Source organism: Taudactylus pleione, unplaced genomic scaffold (assembly GCF_031769625.1).
Source record: "Taudactylus pleione unplaced genomic scaffold, aTauple2 ptg000259l, whole genome shotgun sequence".
NCBI classification, from domain to species: Eukaryota; Metazoa; Chordata; class Amphibia; order Anura; family Myobatrachidae; genus Taudactylus; species Taudactylus pleione.
In genome coordinates, this window is record NW_028284661.1 from 7,253,808 (window position 1) to 7,279,960 (window position 26,153).

At 39.1% G+C, this 26,153-nt stretch overlaps 1 protein-coding gene across 1 annotated transcript in view; it reads left to right on the top strand.

Moving 5' to 3' along the window:
• The window catches only part of LOC148514772 (uncharacterized), a 299,637-nt gene that overhangs the window by 115,007 nt on the left and 158,477 nt on the right, over positions 1 to 26,153 (top strand). Inside the window, exons 4-5 of the mRNA XM_088481004.1 lie at positions 286 to 358; positions 438 to 492. Coding sequence (XP_088337130.1) covers positions 286 to 358; positions 438 to 492 — 128 coding nt within the window. The remainder of the gene's footprint in view (positions 1 to 285; positions 359 to 437; positions 493 to 26,153) is intronic.

Here is a 26,153-nt window from a genome sequence, read left to right on the forward strand (position 1 = left end):
ATGGATGTGAATATCACAATTCATTTTGAATGGTGTGATTTGTTTTACTTTATGTACAAATATAGCAAAAAAAAGCCAACCCACAAAGTATCAAGAATAATAATGCAACATATTATTATGAAACACTTGTATTAATGAAACACTTCCACTCATTTATATAGCTTTGCTACAGAAATGTTATGCAATATTTCAGTTTCGGTGAAAATTCTGTGCACAATTATTAATGTCTTACTCTATTTACTCATGCAAATTAAATTAAAGAGCACTTGTTTCCATTTTATACAGGTGTCATCATGAAGTTGAGAAAAACTTTAGTATAATAGATGGAGTTTCAACATCTCCTTGTCCAGAAGAAGAGGTTAGAAATACCCACATTTTTTATTTTTTGTTTAAATCTGTTTTGAAATTGAATTATAATATTTGATCTCTATTTTCAGATGAACATCAGACAGATTCTTAAAGATTTGGAGTTAATGCTTGATCAAGAAATTAGTAAGTGAACTTTTAAATATTCAAAACTAATTTTAATTACTCCTTATGTTATGTACTGTCGATGTGTGGTATACAGTGTTCTTGTCAAACTTCATAAAATGTGATGGCGGGTCATATATTCAGCTTACAATTACTTCTTTAAACAGTAGACTGGAGCATTCATAACCTGAGCTGTGAAATTATTTTGGACAAATGTGTCTGCAAAGTAAACAACAGTGAAAAGTTATTTTGCTCTAATTTATCCTTTACATTATTGATCTGTTTCAGTCCACCAGTGTAACAATGGAACACAAAGTATACTGGGGATACCCTAATCTACTTCTCCTTCCCTCACCACTCTCTATCCACCCTTTCTCACATCTCCTAATGTCTTTCTTCTAACTTTTTCTGGATGTCCTAAAACATTCTTAAACTCAAAGACTGGGTTTATTGATTTTCACCTCACCCCCACCCAAGGTCCTTTCTGCCTCTCACCTCTCTCTTTCTGCTGCTAATACAATACTCTCTATTTTTCTTCATGTCCTCTGCCTTGGTGGCTTCCACAACTTCTCAAATTCATGCTATCTCCCAATCCTGCCACTTTAACATATGATAATTCTCCAGGATGAGACCCATCCTTGTGTCAAATCTCTTATACATGCCTTTGTCATCTCCTGCCTGGACTACTGCACATTCTTACTCTCTTGTCTTTCATCTACCTCTCCCTTCTTAAATATCTTTTATCTTCAATACTGATTATTGTCTTGTCTTCCTATCGACTCACTCTGAGTCAATAAATGTTGCACTCATTCACTTCTCCCCATTCAACATCTCCTACCTCTTCACAGTCCACACTCCCTCTGACTCATGTTACTTTTTCCCTTTTTGTTGTCTTGCATCAACACAGATTGTCTGCCCACTCCCACATACAAAATTTCTACAGTGCTTTCACCTTTTGTGGAACTGACTCCAATACACTGCCTACCAGTACACCATCATAGAAGTATTAGTAATAGCTAACTTAATTTAAGATTTGAAAGTACAAGAATAATTTTCTCTAAAAAATTACTGTATGGGTGATTTAAAGCTGATTTCCACTTTTGCAGCCAAATTCAACCTCTCAAAATTAGAGGCTACATTATGTGTGATTTTACTAGTAAAGATTAATGTTTTATCATATTGGACATATTTGTATACCATAATGTACTATCTATATGTATGTGTTAGAAAGGTAGGAATGTTTAGAAACTGTAAATTTATTTTTAAAATACAGACTGTTGCATAAGATCTGCATAGCTGCTGAACACTTATCATTATGACATTGAACTAAACAAATATTCAGCCTTTGTGCATTGAATTAAAACTTTTTGTGTTTTTGGAAACTCCTATTTATATATTTTTTATTTTTTTGCACAGTGTTGGCAAAGAATAAATCTTATGTTTTCAATTATCCGCTCCACTGCATAGCTTTTTAAATTACATTTTTGATGCAACTTCTGTGTAAAGTTGATTACATTGAATGTTCTGGAAAGAAACAATGACAATGCCATTTCTTCAGTGACACACAATAGTTTAGAGACAATGAATATTGTACAGATTAAACAGATTCTATTTTCTGCACCTGGATTTTTACAAAGACTTATTGTGACTATTGTACTGTATCTTTGTGTACTTTTCAAGCAATATTATAAAATGAAAAAATTGTATGGGTCAGAAAACTGATGTGTTTTTTGCATTGAAAATTCTGGCAGTTCAAAGTCAACTAGTAGTTACAGAATCACTGACTGAATAATCAATGCATACTAATTTGTTAAATATTTAGTTTAGCTTCTCTGTAAACCGATTTTCAGTTAAACACAGTAATAATCCACCTTAAAGCAGGTTACACACTGATAGATATATCGCCTGTTCCATTGAATGGGCATATATCTATAATTCATCGCCAGGTGTGTACAGTGGATTTGTCTGTGAATTACTTCAGTCACAGACATATCCAATCTGCTGTGCAACACAGCGGATGGACGATATTTCTGCAAGATATATTGCTCTTGTTGTGTATGGTCACCTGCCGATCGCCCATACACATGCTGCAGGTACCTGGAGGTGATTGACAACTCAACTGCGCACGGGCAATTTAAATGTACGCCTAGTTGAGCTGTCAAGCCCGGCACAACAGGCATATGATTGGTAAGTGTGTAAATGGATCAGCCGTTTGTCGACCTATTGTGTACCCAGCTTAAGTTTCATTTTTTACCTACTACATTTTGAAAGTATATTGTTTTGGTATAATCTTTTAGATCTTGATATTAAGTTACCATATAACATAAATTTTGCAGTGTTCAATGATTGTGACTTTTATGATTCGTTTTTGATTTGGTAAGCTAAATTGAAATAAATAACTTAACAACCCCGGGTTGAAAAAAGTTATATTCATAATTAGACATGTGCAGGGATCTCTGTGTTTTGCTTTTAAGCGTTTTGTTTTTTGTCGTGCAATGGGGTCCAGTGACGGTGCATGTCTCAATCCAATAGTAGCAAATGGAGTCCATTTGGATTGAGACTTGCACTGTCAATGGACCCCATTGCATGCTGTCCCCTGGCTTCCAGCGGGCAATTTGGCTGAAATCCACACAGGATATCAGGATCTCCCTGTTCACAGCACTAAGTTGCCCAGCCGCTGAGCTGCAATACATTCCGGGAGTGACCACCTGTTTATACTATCTTGGAGGAACTGTGGGACATTGACTGCGAATACCATTCATCTTGAGGGTTGTGCTTTCCCCCTGAACATTTGCACAAGTTGCCCAGCTGTTAGCTGATATTTATGGGGAGGACTTCTCAACACATCCCACACAGTGTGAGACACGGATCATCCACCATACCAACCTGCAGGTTAGGTCTCAATTATTTACAGTGACGTGTTGGAGAACTTACCAATACAATCCACATGCTGATTCATTGCTTTCCTTTATCTTTTTGATATATTCTGTATTGATTGCATTTACTGTATACATCAATATAAACTGTACTAGGTATTGTTCAGGACATGTTTCCTTATTATCATATGAGGCTGAATTAATGTTTATTAAATTCATATCTTTTAACATTATCTGCCTATGTCATTTGCTCTAGTATTAATAGACACACACTGTCGCTCCAGCACTTTACCTTCAACAGCTTTACATAGATTTGCACTATCATCAATCTTTCCTCTTATCTGTACCAAGTGACCACTGTGTATTTCTGATAGCAGCCACCTTTCCAGTGTATGCTAGCTAACCTATTTATTGTCTGCCACATACCTCAGGTGACCAATTAGCACTGTCCTTTACATTTTGATACAGTATAGATCAGTGTTTAGTAACCTCTGCCCTCAAGGAACACTAACAGTCCAGGTTTTAGTGATATCCATGCTTGAACACAGATGGTTAAATCAAAATAACTGAGGTACTAATTATAACACTTGTGCTCAGGAAAGGCTATCCTTAAACCCTGGACTGTTAGAGTGCATTGAGAACAGTGGTTGGGACCCCTGGTATAAAATCTATGAGTGGGTTCCTGCATTTTTGGATTCATTGATGTACACCAGGGAAGGGCTTTGTAGTGACATTAGCATAAAGTCACAGAAGCGACTGCGGCAAAATACGCAAGGACTGCTGCGACTGTGTGATACTTAGAATAAGGCCCATATTCTGCAGCCAGACTTAGCACCAATATTATTAGCACTCACTAGTCCCTCCACCCCCTCCCAATTTGTGACATTAGCCTAACTCAGGAGTTAATAAATTATGGGATCAATCCAATTGTTTGTGAAGGGTGTCATTGCCATGGCTTTAAAACATTGGCAACGGCACGGCATCTTGCACCCCTCATGGCACGCTCCAAGGCCATAATTTTGCTTGGAGTTTAATGGGGCTGCAAGTACTTTTATGCAAATCTGGGCTGCTGTCACATGCTGCCATTGTCGCAATGACTTGAACAGGTGAGTACATTGTGTATAATTGAATCAACCACTATAAATGTTTTATTAATTATTATATAAGGTTTATTATGATGATGAACTTAATAATTCTCAGGAGGGTTTAATTAATTATGCTTTCTGTATTGCATTGCTCATTCATACAGCATGCTCTTCATATTGTATGACCGTCATCAGAAATGATCTCTAAATTGTATTGTCATCCCTAGTATGCATTCTGTACTACATTTCGGTCACTAGTATATTTTCTATATTTTATGGCAGTCACTTGGAAGCTTGCTCTTTTATATGGTATTCATTTGGATGCTGCCAAAATTGTGTTTTGGTCAATGGAATATTCTCTTTTTATGGCTGTCATTTGTATTCACTCTGTGCTCTATGTAAGTTATTAGAGTTCTCTCTAATATTATGGCATCACTAGGGCATTTTTTGTGTATCAATCATTAGTGTTCTCTATATTGTATGGCACTAGGATGCTGTATTTTGTGTTTTTCTTTTACACAGATAGGTAAAATTGCTACCACTACTAGGCATCTTCTTGTGTTTGCCTCTAACCTACCCCAGTCAATACTCCAGAGCCACCACCTTCACCACATGTTTCTACTGCTGCTGATGTTGTTCTGGCCACACAAGGTAAACCATGGTTACCATAGCCCACCACCAACAACAAAAAAACAGGCCCAATCAGATCAAGTGCATACTGCATAACTGTCCTACATACACAATTTGGCTCCATACATCAGGAATTAGGAGGAAAACAAAGCCAAAAAGGTGGTAACAAAAGCATAAATCAGTAAGCTACACTTATGAGCATACACAAGACACATTCCACAGAGAGCCAGTACCATTACCACTAACCAGGTCTTCTCTTTTGGGTTGCCTGATCCATTTGGTACTTTTCAATCAACAGCTTCACCATATGTATCCACTGATGATAATTATTTACTACCCACACATGGAACACACAAATACACAGACAAACTGCAAATATCTATTCTCAAACACATGAGTAGTAAGAAAAAAAACTGTACCTGACTGCACAAAACTCTCCAACCCCGTTAAGCCACAAATCTGTGACCAAACAGTAACTGCACAAAGGTCCACAATCCTGCACTCCATCCAACATAGAGTGAACTTAAAATCCAGCAAGGTAGTCACCCAAAACATAACAAACCATCCAAATGCACCACCAACCAAACCAGACCACATGAAGCTCTCAGAAAGCACACATAAACAAGAAAATTGACTAACCCCAGACAATATAAAGCATAGCTGTGAGTACACTCTGCATTGTACATAAACAACACCCAAAACAATTTAAACAACTAGCACAGCAAACAAACAGCATGTTGTTAAACAAGTAGAAACACAATAGAGGCAGGGGGATCAGGGGTGAACCAACCAAACTATAGATGCCCCTGGTTTTGCCATGGTGGTGGTGTTGGGGTCCTTCTATCACCTGGTTACTCCTAACAACTTATACCCTCTGAACCATACCTTTCATTCTCCACATTTGTGATACATGCAATATGCCTTCTTCAACCAGTACACAATCAAGTAGCTGTCATTTACTGTCCCCCTGGTCCTCCCTCCAAATTCATTGACAGCTTTGCTTACTGGCTTCTTCACTTTCTCTCTTCAAATCTCCCTCCATTATTATAGATTACTTCAATTTTCCAATTGTTATCCCCATAGAATCATCTGCCTCTAAACTTCTTACCTTCACATCTTCATTTGGTCTCTTCCAATGGACCTCCTTACCCTCCCATGTGAGCGGGCACTCACTTGATCTGATCTTCCCTCACCATTGTGATATTTTTCATTGCTCCAATTCCCCTATCCCCCAGTGCAAACTGAGGCCAGACACCAGAAAATCTGCAAAATTCACTCCTCTCAAGGATTCCAAAGGCCAGCATCTGCAGCACAGAAAAACAACCCTAATGTAGGGAAAATGCATACCAGAGACCACCAATAACAATCCAGTGCAGCCAATCAAATCATACAACACTGCCAGAAATGCAAAAATGGATAGGAGGTATCCAGTCACAGGCACATACTAAATGATCCCCCAGTGCAGGCAGCAACCCCTGGAATGCATCTAAATGCACAATAGAAACCTAAAGCCCAGAGGTGACCTCTTTGGCAAAGTATGAAAGAAAGGAGCTGTATAACCATGCCATACATCAAGGATTTGGATTGGATTAGTAGCTGCTGAAAAGTCTGCAGCAGCAGATACTGCAGTGTGGACAGTAAGGAGAGGGATATAAAAAGAAAGAGGAGTGGCTGAATGAGACATTTGCACAACATAGTATACAGCCAGTGTGAGTTGGGAAGGAGGAGGGGAACCTCCAAGGACAGCCACTGCATCATATGGGGAAGGGGACAGCAATTGAGGCAGTTGGGGAAGATGGCAGCCCTACAAGGGAGCTATACATGACAACAATAGAAGGCAAACATTTGTGGAACCACCAGAAATATGGAATATCAGACTTCAAATTTCGTCATGGTGATACATGCCGACTGCAAAACCCTGAAGGGCCGTGACTTAGTCATACAATGGGTTGGCATAGAGGAAGTATTGGATTAGCAGCCTCCACTGTGAGGTGCAGGGGGCAAATAGGATAATAAAAAACATGCAGAAAATACACAATGCAAGGATAGAGGAGTAAGAAAGAAAAGAGAAAAAATTAAAAACGCAGCTTAAGGGATGAGAAGACCACAGGCAAAAGAACAGGAGAAAGAAAACAGGAGAAAGAAAAGAAAATATACAGTATAATGTTGAGAATTATGCAAACATCACTGCATCAGGAGGGAAAAGGGCAATACTCACCAAGAATTAAAATCATCCAAACTCTACATACAGTATATAGGGTCCGATTCTGAGTCACAATCAGCTCAGGCTGCAAATAGCAAATGTTAATAGACGGTGCATGCGCAGTAGACAATTTGCATATTTTTTTGTGTAACTATGGGTGAATCAAATTTGGAGATATCTTGGTCAGATCTCTTTATCTTAAAATTGGCATTTCTCTGAGGTATCTGGCAGGCAAAATTGCGATCACATGCAAGAGATCCATCTCATGAGAATATCATTGGGGTGTTCAGGGCGGATAGCTAGGGTTCCATGCTATTCTGAGGTGTGCGTACATTGAAGGCAATCCTGATTCTGATGGAACTTTTGCTCCCAGCATGGATCAATTTTATGTGTTTTTGGGCAAAGAAAAGGTTGGTACTCCATCTGTCCAATTCTGGATATAGTAAATGCGGTCCAGAAATGTTTTTTCAGACGTACTGTATATTCTCAGATAAAAAAAACAGAAAAACATGCACATAATGTAGTTTAAAACTGAAGGATTTTTGACATGTGCAAACAGAAGTAGAGTGCTACCAGAGCTCCTAAAACCAAAATTGATGTTGCAAGCTGTAGAAAATATAGTGCATAAACACCTTCTTAAATAAATGCTTGCAAAACTTCCAGAAAAATCCAGAATACAATATTGATTTCTCTGTCCTCACAGAATACTCAACACTTATTCATTTGGAATTCGCAATAGGGACATATGAAAAAATATACATAGAGAAAATATCTACTGCAATTTTATCTATTTTGGGGAATTAGGTGGATCTCTTACTTGTAAGAGTAGCTGCATGGTTTGAATTGTTGTGCCTTAGAAATCTATCCAATTTTTGATCATACAGGTGTAAGTGCTGATACTATTGATAAATATTGTGGCTGCAGATGGAAAAACAATTGGCAATGTGGTATTTAGCTGACAGAAGCAGTTCGGTGTTTGAAAAAACTGAAAATACCCTAACGCAGGGGTTCCGAGAGGATCAGAATCCCGGCTTGGGTCTTCCTGCCAATTTTGGTTTCCAGAACAAGGCAAAACATCATCCCAGACATGTTAGATCTCTTGCATTTTGGATTGCATATAAGAGTCCCTCCCTCATGATTAGGCGCCATCTCACACAGGAGAGTGGAGGATAAGTGTGTGGAACTCTGGGCTGTGTGTATAAAAAACATTTATTAATGCTATTAGGATGCCAGATTATGGCAGAGAGATGTAAAAGGTAGATGGAATGGGTGGGAAGGATGATTGTAGGCATCATAGTCACTGTATGTATGTTTGTCAGTTAGCAGTTGGCACACACACTGCAAACTGCTAACTCACAGGCTACTGTGTGCGGTGCTACAAAAAATAGAATAGGCTCTTGATTTTTTGCTAAAGTGAACCTGCATGTCTTATTTTTTTTCTCCAGAAAATATATCTACAAAACAGTATATTGTGTATTACTTGTTTATGAGGGCAAAGACTGTTGATTTCAAGATTTGTTCAAAAAATACTGTGCTGTGTCTGAGTTCCACCCCCAAAAAATTACCCCTTTCCCTATTATAAATAATGCACAAAAATACTACTGTTTTCTGTTTTCTAAAAAAAACCTGCAGTCTTTTTTCTAATTCAAGCGGGTCTGAATCAGGCCCTGTGTGTGGTACTATCCCCATCATTTGCACCCAGAAACAGATCTTGAAAAAGGAGAACTTTGCTGCTCCTGGTGCATAAAAAAAATGTTGCCAGTTTTTGGAGAGGAATTTAAAAATTGCATAGTGTGTTTTTCGGCAAGCAGTTACTGTGTGTGATGATATCTCCATCATCTTCACAACAAAAATCAAAAGTGGAAAACAAATGTCTTTACTGATGTCAAAAACAATCTCCAGTCTTTTAATAAAACTGTTTGGTAAAGGTAACAGTCCCTCCTATCCCTATTTCACTGTACTTTCACTTGGTGTGGTAGCAGTTAAGTTCTAGAACAGTAGCTTTACACCTATCCTGTTGCAAAAAATAAAACCAATCATGGATTAGTCAATAGAAGAGCAGAATCACTAGTGCTGCAGCTGCTGCCATTCATAGTACTACTTCAACATCTACTGAAGGCAGTCAAGTAGAAAGAAGGTGTAAAGGGCACCTAAAATCTAAACAATATTTCACAATTTTAAAGAAAACATATCTAATGATGAAGGGAAAATGTACTGTCAAAAAATGTAAAATTCACAACATAACATACACAAATGCAGTAGCAAGGAAAGCTTCAGACCATGGCCTTTCTTTGTGAGTGGTGGTCCTGCTACTGCTATTTCATTCACTAGAATGCCTATTGTGGAAGGCAGGGGGCCACCATATATGCAACCTCTGCTGCAAATGTGAGGATGAGTATTAGGAAAAGTAATGATGAAGACATAGAAATTGAGGATGTTACTAGGGAAGTGCAACAGGATATGAGGGGGATAATTGTGTATCTGATGCTAATGAGTATGTTGATAAATGAATGTGTTGGACAAGAGCTAGTTGATTAAATTCAAGAGGTGGATGTTGTTTGTGTCAAAAGTAAGTCAGACACCAATGGAAGCCATTCTTGCCAGTGATACGAAGAATAAGTACATTGCCATGCATAAGACTAAAAGAGCCACCTCTGTCATGTGAAATTATTTTTTTTTTCAAATACTGACAACATTTTTCAAGGCATCTATACCATATGTGAGGCCAAAGTATGTAGATGTAGATATGTTAAACATCTAGGAATCTTATTTGCAGCAAGTTCATGCAAATTATTTAACACAATTTAAAAAAATCTTGTAAAATAATACAAGCAGTCCAGTAATAGCAGCAAGAATAGATCCCAGTGCATGCAATCCACACCACTAACAACTTCATCATCAACCTCCTCATTAATGATCAGAGGTAGTCAACCTGCAACCAGTTTTCAAAGGCTAACTGACCTCCTCAATCAAGGATTCCCCAGAAGAATCCTTGCATGTTAGGGCTGCTGCTGATGCTTGAGGTGAATCGTCATCACACAAGGAGACAAAAAAGACTAGAGGTTTTGAATAGCAGTTAACTATCAAACAAGCATTTGCAAGAGGCATGAAGTACTAGCAGAAATCATGTTGTGTAGCAGAACACTGAAGCAATGATGGCTATGTTAGCATTAGATCTGTTTCCACTATCTGCCATCAGTTTATCTGGTTATAGATAATTACAGATGTAGCCGCCATCATTGTTGCCGTGATGTGCGTTCACAGCATCATGCATTGTAGCATAGCATAGCTCTCATATGGCTGTGACTAGGTGTGGCTGGCGTTCTCCCCATTGCAGTCAATGGCATGCACGTGCATATGCAAGACATAGATGCGGGCACACTAGCCACACCATCCATGGCAGCAACTATGATGGTGGCTACATCTGTATTTGGGGTCATATGATGTGTCCCTGCTAACCATATTCCATCTCAATTCCATTTTACCAGAACATTGATCAAATAAAATGTATTCTTGGCCTAGAAAATGCCATAGTACTAAGGGCCTGATTCAGCAAGGAATGCAGTTGATTATATGCATGCAATTATGATAGACAAGGGGAGGTGTGAGCGCTCTGAGTCTAGAAATATGGGTAGAGTAGTTTTGAGTAATGACACACTTATAGCCTATGGGTGTATATAGGGATCTAAATAGTGGAGAGAGGAGGGGGGGAGGGGAAAGGGATGGGGAATATGGAATGTAAGTCCTGGTGTAAACCACCGTTAAAACTGTGGGTAGGGTGTTCACTTAAAAAACAGTTCAGTCAATATATGATCTTAAGACACCGGGTTGGCAATAACTTGTGGCAGTATGTTCTTATAGGGCTGTCAGCTGATTCTTTAAATAACAGTTAATGGTGCAAAAAAAGGAAAGACGATCTCCCTTTGTCCACTGGTATATTGTTCTGTGTCCCAGCTCTCATCCTCAATGTATCCCATATGCATGCATATGCATCGCAGGGCGTGTGTGTGAACCAGTCATTGCGATCGGGACTGCAATCACAGTGACTACTCAGAACCAGTGCAGAGTGATTGATAGGAAGTGCCATTTGTAGGTGGTAATGGGTGGGTTGTACGGCCGAATGCAGGCGTGCCAGTGCATTTCAACACATGGGCATGCATAAATTATCCACTGCTATACCATATGCAGCATGCGGCCTCATAGCGTGCGCTGAAGTAAGCAATTCCTTAGTAAGGTCTGACCTGCCTTAATCGTGCATATGATTTTGAAGGAACTTGATTGTACCAATGTTTTCACAGTCTTGCAAACTATTATGGATGTGCATGTAAATAAAAGTGGGTGTCCTTATGTAGTGCTGCAGTGGCATTGTGATCACTATGGATTAGCATACTATTGCACTGAACTGCGTGCATAGGCTGTATTGCGTTCCTTGCTGAATAAGGCACTGAGTATCCACTTAACTACATATATCTGTACAAGTGATACTGATCAAACTAAAGATTATATGACTGTGGCAGTCCACTGTATCGCCTTTAGCAGCAACAGTATCTAACACACAATGCCAAGTCATTCACAGACAGGCTACTCTTCCCTATAAGGCATGCAGGTTTCATTCTGTTGGAAAAACTCAGGGATGTGATGGCAAAATGGCTTACCCCACTGAGTCTTTCATCAGGATTTGTCATTTCCAATAATGCAAGTAATATTATACAGGAATTACAACTGGGTGAATTTTAACACCTACAATGTTTTACACACACAATAAACTTCGAGGCTCATAATTTCTTAAATAATGACAGGTGTGTGCAGGACATGCTGACTTTGGCTCAAAACATTTCTGGAAAATTTTTGGCATTCAGCTACTGCATGTAGAAGTTTGCAGTGGCTGCGACAACAGTTCCATTTGCCATACCACCAACTGATGCAATAGGTAGTTACCAGGTAGAGTTTAACCCTTTATATGCTACAGCAACTGGAGGAACAACAACAAGCCATCCAAACATACACAAAAAGCCATGACAAATTGAAATGGTGGTCAACGTACAGTGCAGTGGAGAATAATCTCCATTTTATGCAAGCTACCAAAACCATTTGAAATTGTAACCAATGAAGCTAGTTCAGACATTGCCAGTCTGAGTCAGGAGATTCCCTTAATTAAACTAACAGAAAAGCAACTAGAGAAACAGAAGAAGGTGATGAACCTAAACGATTGCACAAAGTATGTTGGACTGTAGATAAAGTTATAAATGTGCTACACCAAGACCATAGGGTTTGCAACATCTTGCAATTGGATCAGTACATTATGGCAAACATGCTTGATACTAGGTTTACTTCATGTGTAAAGTCTTTATTTCCAACTGATACAGAATTTAAGAGATGCAAAGAGCTTCTGGTTAGCAAGTTGTCAACTTAGGTGGCACATGACATGTCAATATCTCCTGCTTCAGTTTCTCCTGCAAATGCTTTTGCCAGGAAAATAAACTGGTGATGAGGATGAGTAAGCTCAGTGCACCAGAGTGAAACATTATGAAATCTGGTCAGGCTTAAAATATTTGCCCACAATTATTGACCCCTCTACCATGACTCATTTTGATACATTAAGCATTAATTAAATGGTGAAGGATTATTTTAATGACAAGGTAGCATCTCGCATGGTTTGTGTTAGAATACTGGGAGAAATAAAGCCAATTTAGAGCCCTTTGTACAAATATTAGCTTTGCCTTACTTAAACTGCCTACCCTCCAGTGAGAATTTGGAAAGAGTGTTTAGCACAAATAAAAAATGTGTATATAACTGATTTTCATAGAAATTAACTACAAATTCTATGAAGAAAACCTTTCCCGCCATTACAACAAGTACAGAGACTTCTGTAACAGTTTATTCTAGTGCAGATGAAAAAATATTGTGTGATGATATTATCACTGATAGGGATAAAGGTGAGGATGATCATGATCTCTTCCAACTGTAAAGATGAATTACAATATTATTAGATGCATTAAGTCCATTGGTAGCTTGGCTACAAACCATGCACTTTAGCCACAAAAGTGGCAATGCCTGTTGCTTAAGTGCTTTTGAAGTGTTTGTTAAACTGTGCATATCCTTTTTAATATACAACATAAGGGTGGATAAAAGGACCCAAGGACAATTCCATTGTGCACCTCTTTTAACTATGGGCTTGGCAAGATTGTGTGTAATTGACAGATTGTGTATATTACTGTAATTTACTGAGGTGTTCATGTTCTTTTGTATGTTGCAATGCCAACCATCCCCAGCATCTCATTTAGGCATATAGGTCATGTTTCCTACATCTTATACACAGATACAGAGTAGTATCATCAAATCATAAAGTCATCTACTTTGACTATGCTTTTACTCTGCCATGAATCTCTTGTGTTGTCCTGAGGCCTATGATATGCTTTTTGTATTCAGTTTCCACTTTAAAAAACTCATTGGATTTTGGAAACTTGTTTTTAAGTAGTTTTTTTTCATGTCTCTGTTTTGCTTTTCTTGATAGTTGTACTAGTACAGTAGTCACTCAATCAATCAATGCTTTACCTGGTTTCTGCAATACTCTATCTCCATTTAGCTGTGCTGGCCTTAAGTCTCAGATCTAGTTCTTGATTAACAAAAAAACATTCTATAGGATGATGTAGTTTATGAACTGAAATCCTGTCTGTCAAAGCAGTGCCAATATGTTACATAGATGTGCTATATTCTTTAAAATCACCATGTGGTTACTTCCTTTTCGGGCTCCCATGTGAGGAGAAGCTGGTTACACTAGCGCTCCTGCAGCCCCACCTTCAGGGAGTTACAGTAGCTGCATCTTGCTGCCTACGCCGACAATTTGGGTGTCTTCTTGCACAGAAACACTGGGGGCACTTGATGGACAAGTTTGTATCCACTTCTATGGCTGCTAAACCACAGAAATCTAGGTCAGAAAAATGGATCCAGGAATCCAAGATGGCTGCCGCATCTGCTATACAGGTGGGAGTTTCTGATCCTCACAGTGTCCCCTCTGACTTTTTAACACTAGCTACGCTCTCTAACATGCCTGGATGCTCTGCTGACAGTGCTGTTACTTATGCTGATGTGGCCAGAGCAGTACAGGATGCTATGGGACCCATTATGGAGGCACACTCTGCTAAACTGCAGCAGGCTGTCTCAGACATAAAATACCAGCTTAAGCAACTATCTAAGAGCGTTACTTAGATAGTTACTGAGTTACTGAGCAATGCATGGTTGAAACTTTTCTGGATATGTCTGATATTAAAACGAATTATGAGCAGTTGCAGGAATCCCATTACCAGCTGATAACAAAAGTAGATTACTTGGAGAACAAATCGAGGAAATGTAATCTCCGCATAATAGGACTTCCTGAAACACTCAAAGGGCCTGCCCTATTTACTTTTCTGCAAACATCTCTTTTGGAATTATTGCATATTCAGGATGCCTGGTTAATGAGCGTGCACATGGGTTGGGCCCAATGCGCACGTCTCCTGACAGCAGGCCACTTATTGTTATATTTAAATGTCTCAGTTTTATTCACAAAGAACTGATTTGGTCCGCATCCAGGAGGAATAGAGACTTAGTCTGGGAGGGACCTCAGATTTTTATTTTCCAGGATTACTCCTCAGAGGTCACCCATGCCAGGAAAGAATTTTCCTCACTATAAAAAGTTTGCTTTATTGTTCCCCACTCAGTTACGCCTTTGAAGGAAATCGTTTTAAAGATTTTTCAATGGTGGCGTAAGCTGAAAGTTATCTAATGGAAGCTGCTCTGGCTGCGGATTGTTCCTCTCCATCCCGTGAGAACTGTGACCAAACTACATAAAATTCTTCTTTCTCTACTTTATTTTTCTTGTTATTACCTGATTTGTAGTGGCTGGTCTGCTGCTATTACTCCTCTTTGCTGCCTCATGCCTCATTTTTCTATGTATCGGCTACAGGTTCTGAAAGCATAATTGCATGTACATTTGTACTTTAAGTGTCTAATAACCTTTGCATTGATCTCTGTTCTTATGTTATAGTCTGCCTCTTTCTATGTCAAAATGCCTTATATGTATGCGCTTGTATTTTTTGTTGCTAATGTTCTGATTTTTATTGGTGGCCAGTTTAGGCCTTTTCCACAATTTATTCTTAATGTATATGTCGGCTCTTTGTACCTTACTCCCACACCTGCTATAATATTTTTTCATATTAGTACATATAGCTGGGAACTGCTGAGAGCGACCCCTCTTGTTTTGGTTCTATACATGATTTTGCATTACGTATAATACTTCATTACAGGTTGTCTATATTTGATAGTTAGATTTAATGGTAGGAGCGGTGGGCTCTAACTTGTATCTTTGTTCTATTCGGTTTTTGTTTTTATTGTTTTTGTTTTTCCACTTCCCCTTTTTCTCCTTATGTGTCTTATCCTGTCCCCCCTGACATTGGGTTCTCAATTTATTGTTTATTGCTGGAATATGTTCATATACTGGATGGACGTGTTTTCCCTTCTGCTATGTGGTTTGAGCTGCTATTGCCATGTCTAGTTTGATAGTGGGCTCCCTCAAGGTGGGGGTTTTAATTCACCTGCGAAAAGGAAAAAGTGTTAATATATTTAAACAAAATGCATATTGATGTTGCCCTGCTTCAGGAAATCCACCTACTACCTCCTGAGAATCTGAAATTAAACTCATTACACTGTAAGGTTCAGGTGTCAGCGCCTTTCACCTCTAATTCTAGTGGTGTAGTTATTTTAGTGCACAATCGTATTTGTGTGGCACTGCATTCTTCTATGATAGATCCGCAGGGAAGATATGTTATTGCTGATGTTACCCTGGGCTCCTCCAGATATATATTATGTAACATATATGCCCCTGATTTTTTTCTTTCCCTTATCTCCCATTTATACACGTACGGTGATGTCCCTATTGTGCTAGGTGGTGACTTTAATATTGTGGCACCCACTCATATGGATAGATCCTCCCCCTCACCTTTTGTGATGCATGCTCCAAAAGTGGGCATTGATTATATCACACAACAGTTACACCTAACGGATGTTTGGAGAGCATAACACCCTCTAGAATGCAATTTTACGTGTTTGTCTGCAGCACATGGGACCCTGTCCCGGATAGGTCATTTTTTGATGTCCACAACTGTTTTCCCTCGGGTACTGATAAGGGACCGTATAACCAGTGGAGGTTTCCATCACACCTGACTCACTCTCAAGTTTCTGGCCACTTTGGACTACTCCTGAATGGAATATAAGCTTAATAACTCTGCTTTTAAAAGTAACTCTCCGCTTTTATTCTGGCAGGCATCCAAACCGGTCGTTTAGAAGGAATATTATGTTTTATTGTTATTTATGTGATAAGGTTTATCAAAAAACTATATTGATCTGCAATCTACACTGACAACTGCCTATCAGACATTTAAAGATGCCCCCACTCCTTTCAATCGTGGGAGATATTTATCCACCAAAGCTGCTTTTGATGCATTGTCATCCCAATCAGAGTTAAAATACACTTTATCAGGATTCAGATTTTACCGAGATGGTAATAAATCCAGTTAATTGCTGTCAAGTCTTTTACATGGCCGATGCACCCCTACAGTTATTAAATCTTTGAGGCACCCTGCTGGCACCATATTTAGGGGCATATCTATAATGGGTGCAGGGTGTGCGAGGCACACGGGACCCCAAGTCTAGGGGTGCCCATCACCGCACACCTACACCCATATAATTTAAAACTCACCTATCTGTGGTCCCGTGTTCGGTGTCAGCACTGCTCAGAACATTGGAAAATGGCCACTGCGAATGCACGAATACACAGTAGACTTTGGGATCACTCAGACTACTACTTCTGCAATGACCGGCCAGCCACATCAGTCATCTACCAGCCTACTGGGAGAGAGGAGGGGGCCCTGCATGGAGAATGCACATGGCCCCCCTCCTCTCTTAAGATGCCCCTGACCAAAAGTCAGGAAAAGCCATCTCCGCTATTTTTCATTCTTTTTATGCTGACCTATATGCTCATCTTGATATGACTGTATCTGAGAGGGCTGTTTTTTGGAGTAGAGTTTCTTTGCCACAGATGTCTGAAGAACAGGCTTCTACCTTGGTAGTGCCCATAACAGTAAAATAAATTAGGAAGGCCATCAGTCATTTGAAATTGTGTAAAGCACCTGGCCCTGATGGCCTCTCCAATGATTACTTTAATAATCTAGGCACCAGAATCGAGGACACTCTGATTTCTGTATTTAACTCCCTACTTATAGGTTCTCCTCCCCCTCTTTACTGTAATTTGGCTCTGTTAAAAGTATTACATAAGCCTGGTCGGGACCCAGAACTAGCTATCTCATATAGACCTATATCTTTACTGAATACAGACTACAAACTGTTTATGAAAATTTTGGCAGATAGAATTAAGCTCATCTTACCCTCTATAATACATGAAGACCAATCAGGGTTTATCTGGGGGCGTTATTCTGTAGTAAATATACAAAAAGTCCTTTCAGTGTTGCAGTGGCTGGAATCCTCCGAGGCACCAGGCCATCATGTGATCCTCTCATTAGATGCTGAGAAGGCTTTTGATTTAGTCACTTGGGAACACCTTTTTGACTCCCTTCATTGCTTTGGTGCCCCGGGGGATTCCATTGCTGTGCTTCAATTCCTCTACTCTGGTTCATCATTCCAAATTTTAAGCAATAATTATCTTATCCTCCCTTCTCTATACTTAAAGGTACTAGGCAGAGCTGCCCCCTATCACCCCTCCTTTTTGCTATAGCCTTGGAGCCCTTAGCAATAGTCTTAAGGGCTACCCCCCTTTTTACAGGCATTTTTGTGAAAGGCCTTGAGGTCAAATTAGGCCTCTTCGCTGATGACATGCTTCTATTTATATCGAACCCTCTGCAATCTTTACCAGCTATTGCTACTCTTATTGATAGTTTTGGTACCTTTGCCGGCTTCAGAGTTAACTACTCCAATGCCTAAGCTATTGCCTTTAGCCACTGACTCTTCCTATTTTAGTCCTAACCCTGTTATATCATGTTTCTCCTGCTGCAGCTCCCCTCTAAAATATTTGGGGGGTTTTATTCCAAAGTCATTATCTTCCCTCTACTCTGTAAACTTTAAACCAGTGTCATCCTTGATTAAAGCCCTGATCACTAATTGCATGTCTTTGCCTTTGTCACCATCTGCTTGCATAGCAGTGATTAAAAATGTCATGTTCCCGAAATTGACATATATCCTTCAGATGCTTCACTTATCACTATATGGCCATAGTTATTAAGCTACCATATTCATTAAAGCAATGTGATAGTTTTAAATAGCCATAGGATATACCAATCATGTGATAAATCATCTAGGGTCACAGACACCTGTAATTACCAAGAATGCCATTCCTTGTTACAACCAGAGTTAATGCTCCGTTGCCATATTAATCTGTATAGAATAATGGCACTTCAACATAGGGAAAAAATATATATACAGGCAAAATAAGGACCCCACGCATGGGTGAGCAAGCCCCAGAGGCGAAACGCGCATCCCGAGCGGCACAGCAGTGGTGACAGATGGAGTCGGTCAGGCGGGTGCACATGCCGACCACCTCTCCCTCCATGCCCGTACTACAAGGGTAAAAGTATAATCTCTGTGGGGTCCTTATTTTGCCTGTATATATATATTTTCACCATGTTGAAGTGCCATTATTCTATACAGATTAATATGGCAACGGAGCAATAACTCTGGTTGTAACAAGGAATGGCATTCTTGGTAATTACAAGTGTCTGTGACCCTAGATGATTTATCAGATGATTGGTATATCCTATGGCTATTTAAAACTATCACATTGCTTTATTGAATATGGTAGCTTAATGACTATGGCCATATAGCACTGTTAAAGGGTGTTCTGGGACAAGGCATTTTTTACCTTAAAACAGTATAATTTGGATCTATGTGAATTATATGTGCTTTTTGATGGTCCTAGGAAACGTGTACGTATCATCCAAAGTACTTCCTAGTGATACAATTCTTAATGATAACAATGAAAGTTATATTTTATCATCCTTATGTTTGTAAGCTATATTATTCTTGCATTGTTTACACGTTGATTACTAATTGTATGGTCCCAATATCAATACATTATATTTTGTTCTATTTTGTACTATTGAAAAATTAATAAAATGCTTTAAAAAAAAAAATCTGCCATTTGTTTGTGCTGCTGCTTGTTGGTTACTTTAGCCAGCCAGCTCATTGCAGCCTTTAGCCAATATTGATGAAAACAATATTGTGAGCTGTAAGGTAGTAAAAATTAACTGAAAATGACTGGAAATTAATGTTATTGTTGTTAATAATACTGAAGATCGAATTACATTTAGATATTTTTATCAATTTAAAAGAAATTCCAATAAAAAACAAGACTGAACCATTACACATGAAGATGGTTTTGCCAATACTAAAACCAAATGATGGAGAGCCAAAACCAAATCAACCAATGTGTGTGTTCTCTTTTCATTATTCATTTTAGAATAGTAACACCTTGCAAGATATTTTTCCCCATTGTTCATGATTTGACAATCAGAGTTAACAATATCCTAGACCTGGACCATATTTTCTAGGTAGCTAAATTCCTACTAGTTTTACTTCCCAAAAGGATAATGCCATAAATTATCTGTTCCTTGTAGAGATGTGCACTGTCCCCTCGTGTTTTGGTTTTGGATTTGGATCTCCCCTGGTTTTGGATCTGGATTGGTTTTGAGAAAACCTCACCTCCGGGTTTTGTTTTTGGTTTTGGATCTGTATTTTATCTTAAAAAATCATAAAATCAGCTAAAATCACATAAAATGGGCCTTTTTTGTTCCTACAGCATTATTAACCTCCATAACATTTATTTCCACTCGTTTCCAGTAAATTTTGACCACCTCACAGCTCATAATATTGATTTTTTTTTTCATCTAGTTTAGGCCCAAAATTTGCACCAAGATAGCTGGCTGACTAAGCTAAGCTGCAGCAGTAAGCGGCACAAACACATGGCAGTTCAACTTGAAACATGACACATCAGGAAACACTTTTATTATTCAAGAGAGGCCTGAGGGAGTTGGAGTATGTATGTAGTTGAAGGCAGTGCAGGGACAGGAAGGGTTGATTGGTAGTAAATTTAATTTAATTTTTTGATTCTGAAGAAAATTTATGAGGGAGAAGGGGTGGAGGCATTTACAAAAAAAAAATGGGATACATTCACATAAGTCCTTGCCACAGAAGAATCCTTAAGCATGGCTAATGCTGCTGGGAGTTGATTTTCTCATCCCAGAAGGGGACCGGGAAGAGTGCTTTCCAAAAAAAATAAACAATTTACTTAAATAATCCTTTGCAAACCTTCCATAAAGGCATTCCCAACCTGTACAGGGACATAAAAAACATAGTTGCCTCAAAGCGCCACTTAACCAGCACAGATATGTGGACAAGCATAAGATCTATGATTTAAGGCAGGGGTAGCCAACCCTGGTCCTCGAGAGCTACCAACAGTGCATGTTTTCCAGGTCTCCTCACAGAATCACAACTATAATAATTAACTCCACCTGTGGATCTTTATAAATGTTTTGTTGAGTAATGAATACACCTGTGCACCAGCTAGGTCATCTGGAAAATGTGAGCTCTCGAGGACCGAGGTTGGCTACCCCTGATTTAATGCTTTACATTATGTCTTTCTTGAGAATCATGTGCCTGCTTCTGTGGCTAAGAGTACATTTTCATCCCAGTAAGGGACGAGGAAGAGTGCTTCCAAAAAAAATTGACAGAAATAATAATTTGTATTGTCTTCTGTAAAGGCATTTCCCAACCTGTACAGGGGCATTAAAAAACAGAGTTGGTCTTAGTGGCCTTAGTTCAAACTGCCATTGTTCCCACTGTCCACTTAACCATATCAGATATGTGAACAAGCGGAACAGAGCATTAAATGGAACACTTCAGATTTAAGGTTTAAGTCTTACATTGTGTCTTTCTTGGGAATTCTTGAGCGCCATGCCTGCTTGAATTTTGTCTGAGTGATTTTTTTTACATCCCAGAAGGTGACCAGAAACATGCTTTCCAAAAAGAAATAAACAAGTGACTTAAATAATTCTTTGCAAACCTTCTGTAAAGGAATTTCCCAACTTGTACAGGGACATTAAAAAAACAGAGTTAGTTAGTTGCCTTCAAATTGCCGTTGTTCCCATTGTCCACTTAACCATATTACTTAGATATGTGAACTAGTGGAACAGAGCATTAAATGCAACATTTCAGTTTAAGGTTTAAGTTTTACGTTGTGTCTGGACACTGGAGATCATTTAGAAAGCAAAAAAAGAGCTCCACCACAAGCAGCAGAAGACTAAACTCACACACAAAGGTTTATTAGAAATAGATACAACACCAGATCAGATGTTTACCCTGGAGGATCTGTCTGATTCATCATGGTGCCCCCAGATTGTGCAAATTCTGCCAAAAGAGAGACTGACACCACAGTTAAACATAAGAGTCACCTTCTGGATGTGAATTGTCTCATTTGCATGGGGAAAACCCAACCCTCTGATGAGATGGATCTCAACCAGTGGACAACATTGGAATCATCATTAAAAAGTCACAATGGGAGACTACAGTGTGGAGAATCATTCTTCACAGACAGGAGAGGCCTCAGAGAACATAAAAAAGATGCTCTAGGTGCTGAACTTCAAGGGATTTCTCCATCATGTTCTGCAGTGTGGAAAGGTTTCATTCACATGTTTTCTATAAAGCAGTTCAAAGTTACAGCCTTCAAAGTGTCTGGCTATAACACCCACCTTTGCCAGGAATTACCAAAGATTGTTACAAGCAAGGGACTCATCTGTATGGAATCTGTCTGGGAATTCATGGACCGTATTTGGCCTGAATACACTAAGACATCCAGTGATTCTTTGTTCAGTAGCCGAGTTTATTCCTACCGGAATTGCAAACTGAAATACTGAATAGTGAGCACAGACAACATAGAGGCCTTTGTTATTCCACTGCCTGAATGCCAACCAATACCTCCCACACTACACCCACTGGGGGGATCAGGTCTTGATAATGACCATACCCATCTGTTGCTAGGCCTTCTTCTTCCAAACCATCCATCCTGGACTTCCTGTTCAAAAAGGGTGAGCAGGGTACAGAAAGAGGAGCTAGATGTCCCCGATGACATTTTTTTTCATCTATAATAGATGATATGGAGAGATAAGAGCATCAGATGTTGCAACAGGGGCTCCCACCTATTTGGCTTCCCTCCAGAGAACAGAGCTCTATTCCTCAGGAAGTGTCTATGCCTGAGCTGATAGGTAGTCTCTGTCTGTTGGTAAACACCCTTCAGGAGATGGCAACCCAAAATAACAACAACTATAATAATAATATGTCCACTGCTAACCAGACTGATCCCTTAACAGCAACATACCCCATATGGCCAACTCATAACATGACATCCAGTTTGTAACCTCCTCTTCCTTATGACACTAATCCAGTTACCATGGTTGATCAATCAGCCATGTGTGGTCCACCCAATTTTTGGCCTTGTACATTCTAACATAATAAAAACACACTATAACACACTAGCTGTATAATCTTTGCTTTTGTTTACATTTTTGAATATAATAGTTTTAGAATTTAGGATGCCCACTCTATAGAGATTTGTAAACAAATATAGGCTTTAGTTTTTTAGAGCATTTGACTTTATAAGCTGTTAGGATAACATTTCTGCTGTGTTTAAGATTAAAAAAAACAACTTTTTGTAACCCAATAACTTAAAAAAAAGTTTTCATTGCAATATTCAAGCAGCCCCTTCACAGACAGGAGCAAAGCACCCCTGCGCACCTACGCCGATGATGGGTGTGGCTAACATGCACACAAATTGTTTATATACTGTTTTGGCAGCAGCCCCTTGACAGACAGGAGCACAGCACCCCTGCGCAGCTACGCCGATGACTTGACAGCCAGGTATGGCTGACACGCACACAAAAAAATGTTGTTTTTGTTTTTTAACACTGTAGTGAACCCCTGAAAAGAGGCAGCACAGCACCCCTGCACTGATGACAAATGTGGCTAACACTTTTTTTTTCACACTGGGGTTTGGTGAAGAGCACCCCTGAAGGACTGAGCACCCCCTGGACAACACAGCACTACATCCAACCAGCCCCTATGGACATGACAACAACAGCAAGCCTGCCCCTATGGACAGGACAACAACAGCCAGCTAGCCCCTATGTACATGACAACAGCCAGCCATCCCCTCTATAGACAACAGCCAGCCAGTAACAAGTATTAAGTATTGACAATCACAACAGCACAGCACAGCTCCCAGCTGCCTCTCTCTTCACTCTCCGCAACCAGAATGAAAAATGCCGGTGAAACGCACGACTTTTATAGATTCCAAAACCCGCGAGAACCCAACAGCGGGATGATTACTTTTTGCCTCACTTTCAGATCCGAGTCAGGTGGGAAAACCCGAGCTGACTTGTATCTGCCTCGGATCTCTGAACTTCAGGTGGGTCCAGTTCTCAGGGAACTGGATCCACTCATCTCTAGTTCCTTGTAACAAACTGGATATCTCTCAGTGCACTAAAATATAAATGGCACTTTTATTTTATTATAAATTGGATGTCCACCACATCTATATGCACTACACATCTGCATATCATTGCTATCATAGTAGCTGTCATTGCGGAATCGGTATGTATGACCACCGGACTTCAGCCTAGTGGATGAAATCCTGATGCCAGAAGGCCGGGAGATGAAGATACCGACTGTGGGGGGGGTAACTACCCTAACCATCCCCTCTCCCACCTAACCCTAACCCTCCCCTAGGGGTGTCTAAACCTAACCTCCCCTTTAGTGCCTAACCCTCCTGTGAGGGTGCCTAACCCTAAGTCACCCCACCCGGGAGACCATAAACCTCACCCTCCCGACCCATGTGACTATCTGCTCCTGACGCCTGGCTTACCTACAATCAGTATGACGGGTATCGGGATTTCGGCATGGGGCTAATGATGTGCATCGGGATTTAGATGCCTATCATTAGTCTTATGCTGGGATTTCACTGTCCGACCGCCGGCTTCCTGACTACATACGTACCATCATTGCTATCAGTGCACATTTGCATCAGGTCTATCTTGTTTGCTGGGCATCCATCTGAAATAGCCATATCTTTGCAAACACTTGCTGTACCTCTGAATAGGCCCATCTACCGGTACATGCTTATAATATCCGTATACTAAGAGCAAACATCCCATTGCCACCCATTTACAACTATTCAGCCACAAGAGAGACATAGCTAACTACCATGTTATACAGCTATCCAACTTGGAATGCTGAGATGGTATGCATTTGGACTGTTGCATTTGTTTTAATGTAAAATCCCATGATTAGCTGAGAGTAAAAAAAAAAATTATAATCTCATCCACCAAAAAGAGATGACCGGGATATTGCACTTTGTTAATTCCACAAAATGCACAATGCATCATAAAAAGTGGCAGCAAATGGTTGAGTATCTGAAGGTTTCATTAACACCTTGAAAAAATAATACAAATAAGTATCATAGTAATAAAAATATTTTGAATTATTGATAAAAATATAAAAAGTACATAAAAGCTTTAAAAAGCCAAGATGAGATGTCTACCTATCAAATATTAAACTAATATAATCCCTGTTTCTTCCATGACTTAAACAAACAGATTTTTTTCTAAATGTGCCATTTAGAATAAAACAAAAACTTAATTTAAATTTTAGTCTACTGAGAGATATACAATTTGTTACACGGAAAAGACACTTCTTGACATTATCCTTATGGGAAACAAGTTTAGTAGGAATTGATCTACCTAGAAAAATGTATCCCTGGTCTAGGAAATTACTTTTAGATTGTTTTGAATCGTGAATAATGATTGGGAAAAAATCAAGCAAGGTATTACTTTTGTAAAATGAATTAAGAAAAGGTAACCGAATAAATAAAAGTCATTATCTGATTTGAGAAGAGTACAATATACTGTATAGTGAGTAACTGTATAAATGGAATGATTGCCTATGTTTTATATATAATTATACTGCTGTACACAATGGATGGACATGGATTGTAAGGAAATATTTGCCTAAAATTAAAAAAATGCTATTAAAATAGAATCTGTGTATTACATCAAAGTACAGCATATTTAATTGACATAGTTCACTCCTTTAGTTTTAGTAAAATAAAACAGAGATACAATCTACATATGAAGTACTAAGAACATGGGATAAAAATCTAAATTATATATAATTTTATAAAAATACATACAGTACATAAAGTGTCAGAGGCATTTCAAGATAGGGGGGTCCATGTGTAGTCTCCATCCGGGGCACTAGAGTATGTCAAGCATCTACAGCGCATGTGCTGGTCACCAGGAAAATGTCCGCCTCAGCCATTTTCCCAGTGTTTTCTATACTGCCCATGAGTTTGGGCTAAAGATTTATTTTTGTAACTAGTTTAATAAACAGTAGTTTCAGGACAGAAACTTTTTTTTCTTTGAGGCTTATACCTTCAATGCATCTGAGCAGTGTCTAATATCATATTGGTTCACATTTTTTATCAAGAAGAGAATACATTTGAATATTATTTGATTACCCCTCGAGGGGTGCTACCATAGTGATGATAATATTTGTGTAGTTAATGTGTGTGTTTTCAAAATACTATATTACTTGTTTTTTTATGTCCATTTGCACATTTATTGCCATTTTCAAATAGTTTTTGTTTAAATTTGTGACTTGGACACTTGCAAATCGGATATAAATAATCAGTTCATGCTACAGTCTTTCGCATGTAAATGGAAAGCTTTGCCTAGTTAACTTCTTTTTCCATTTTTTAAATATCAGGCTTTCATATTTACCATCCTTTACTTCTAG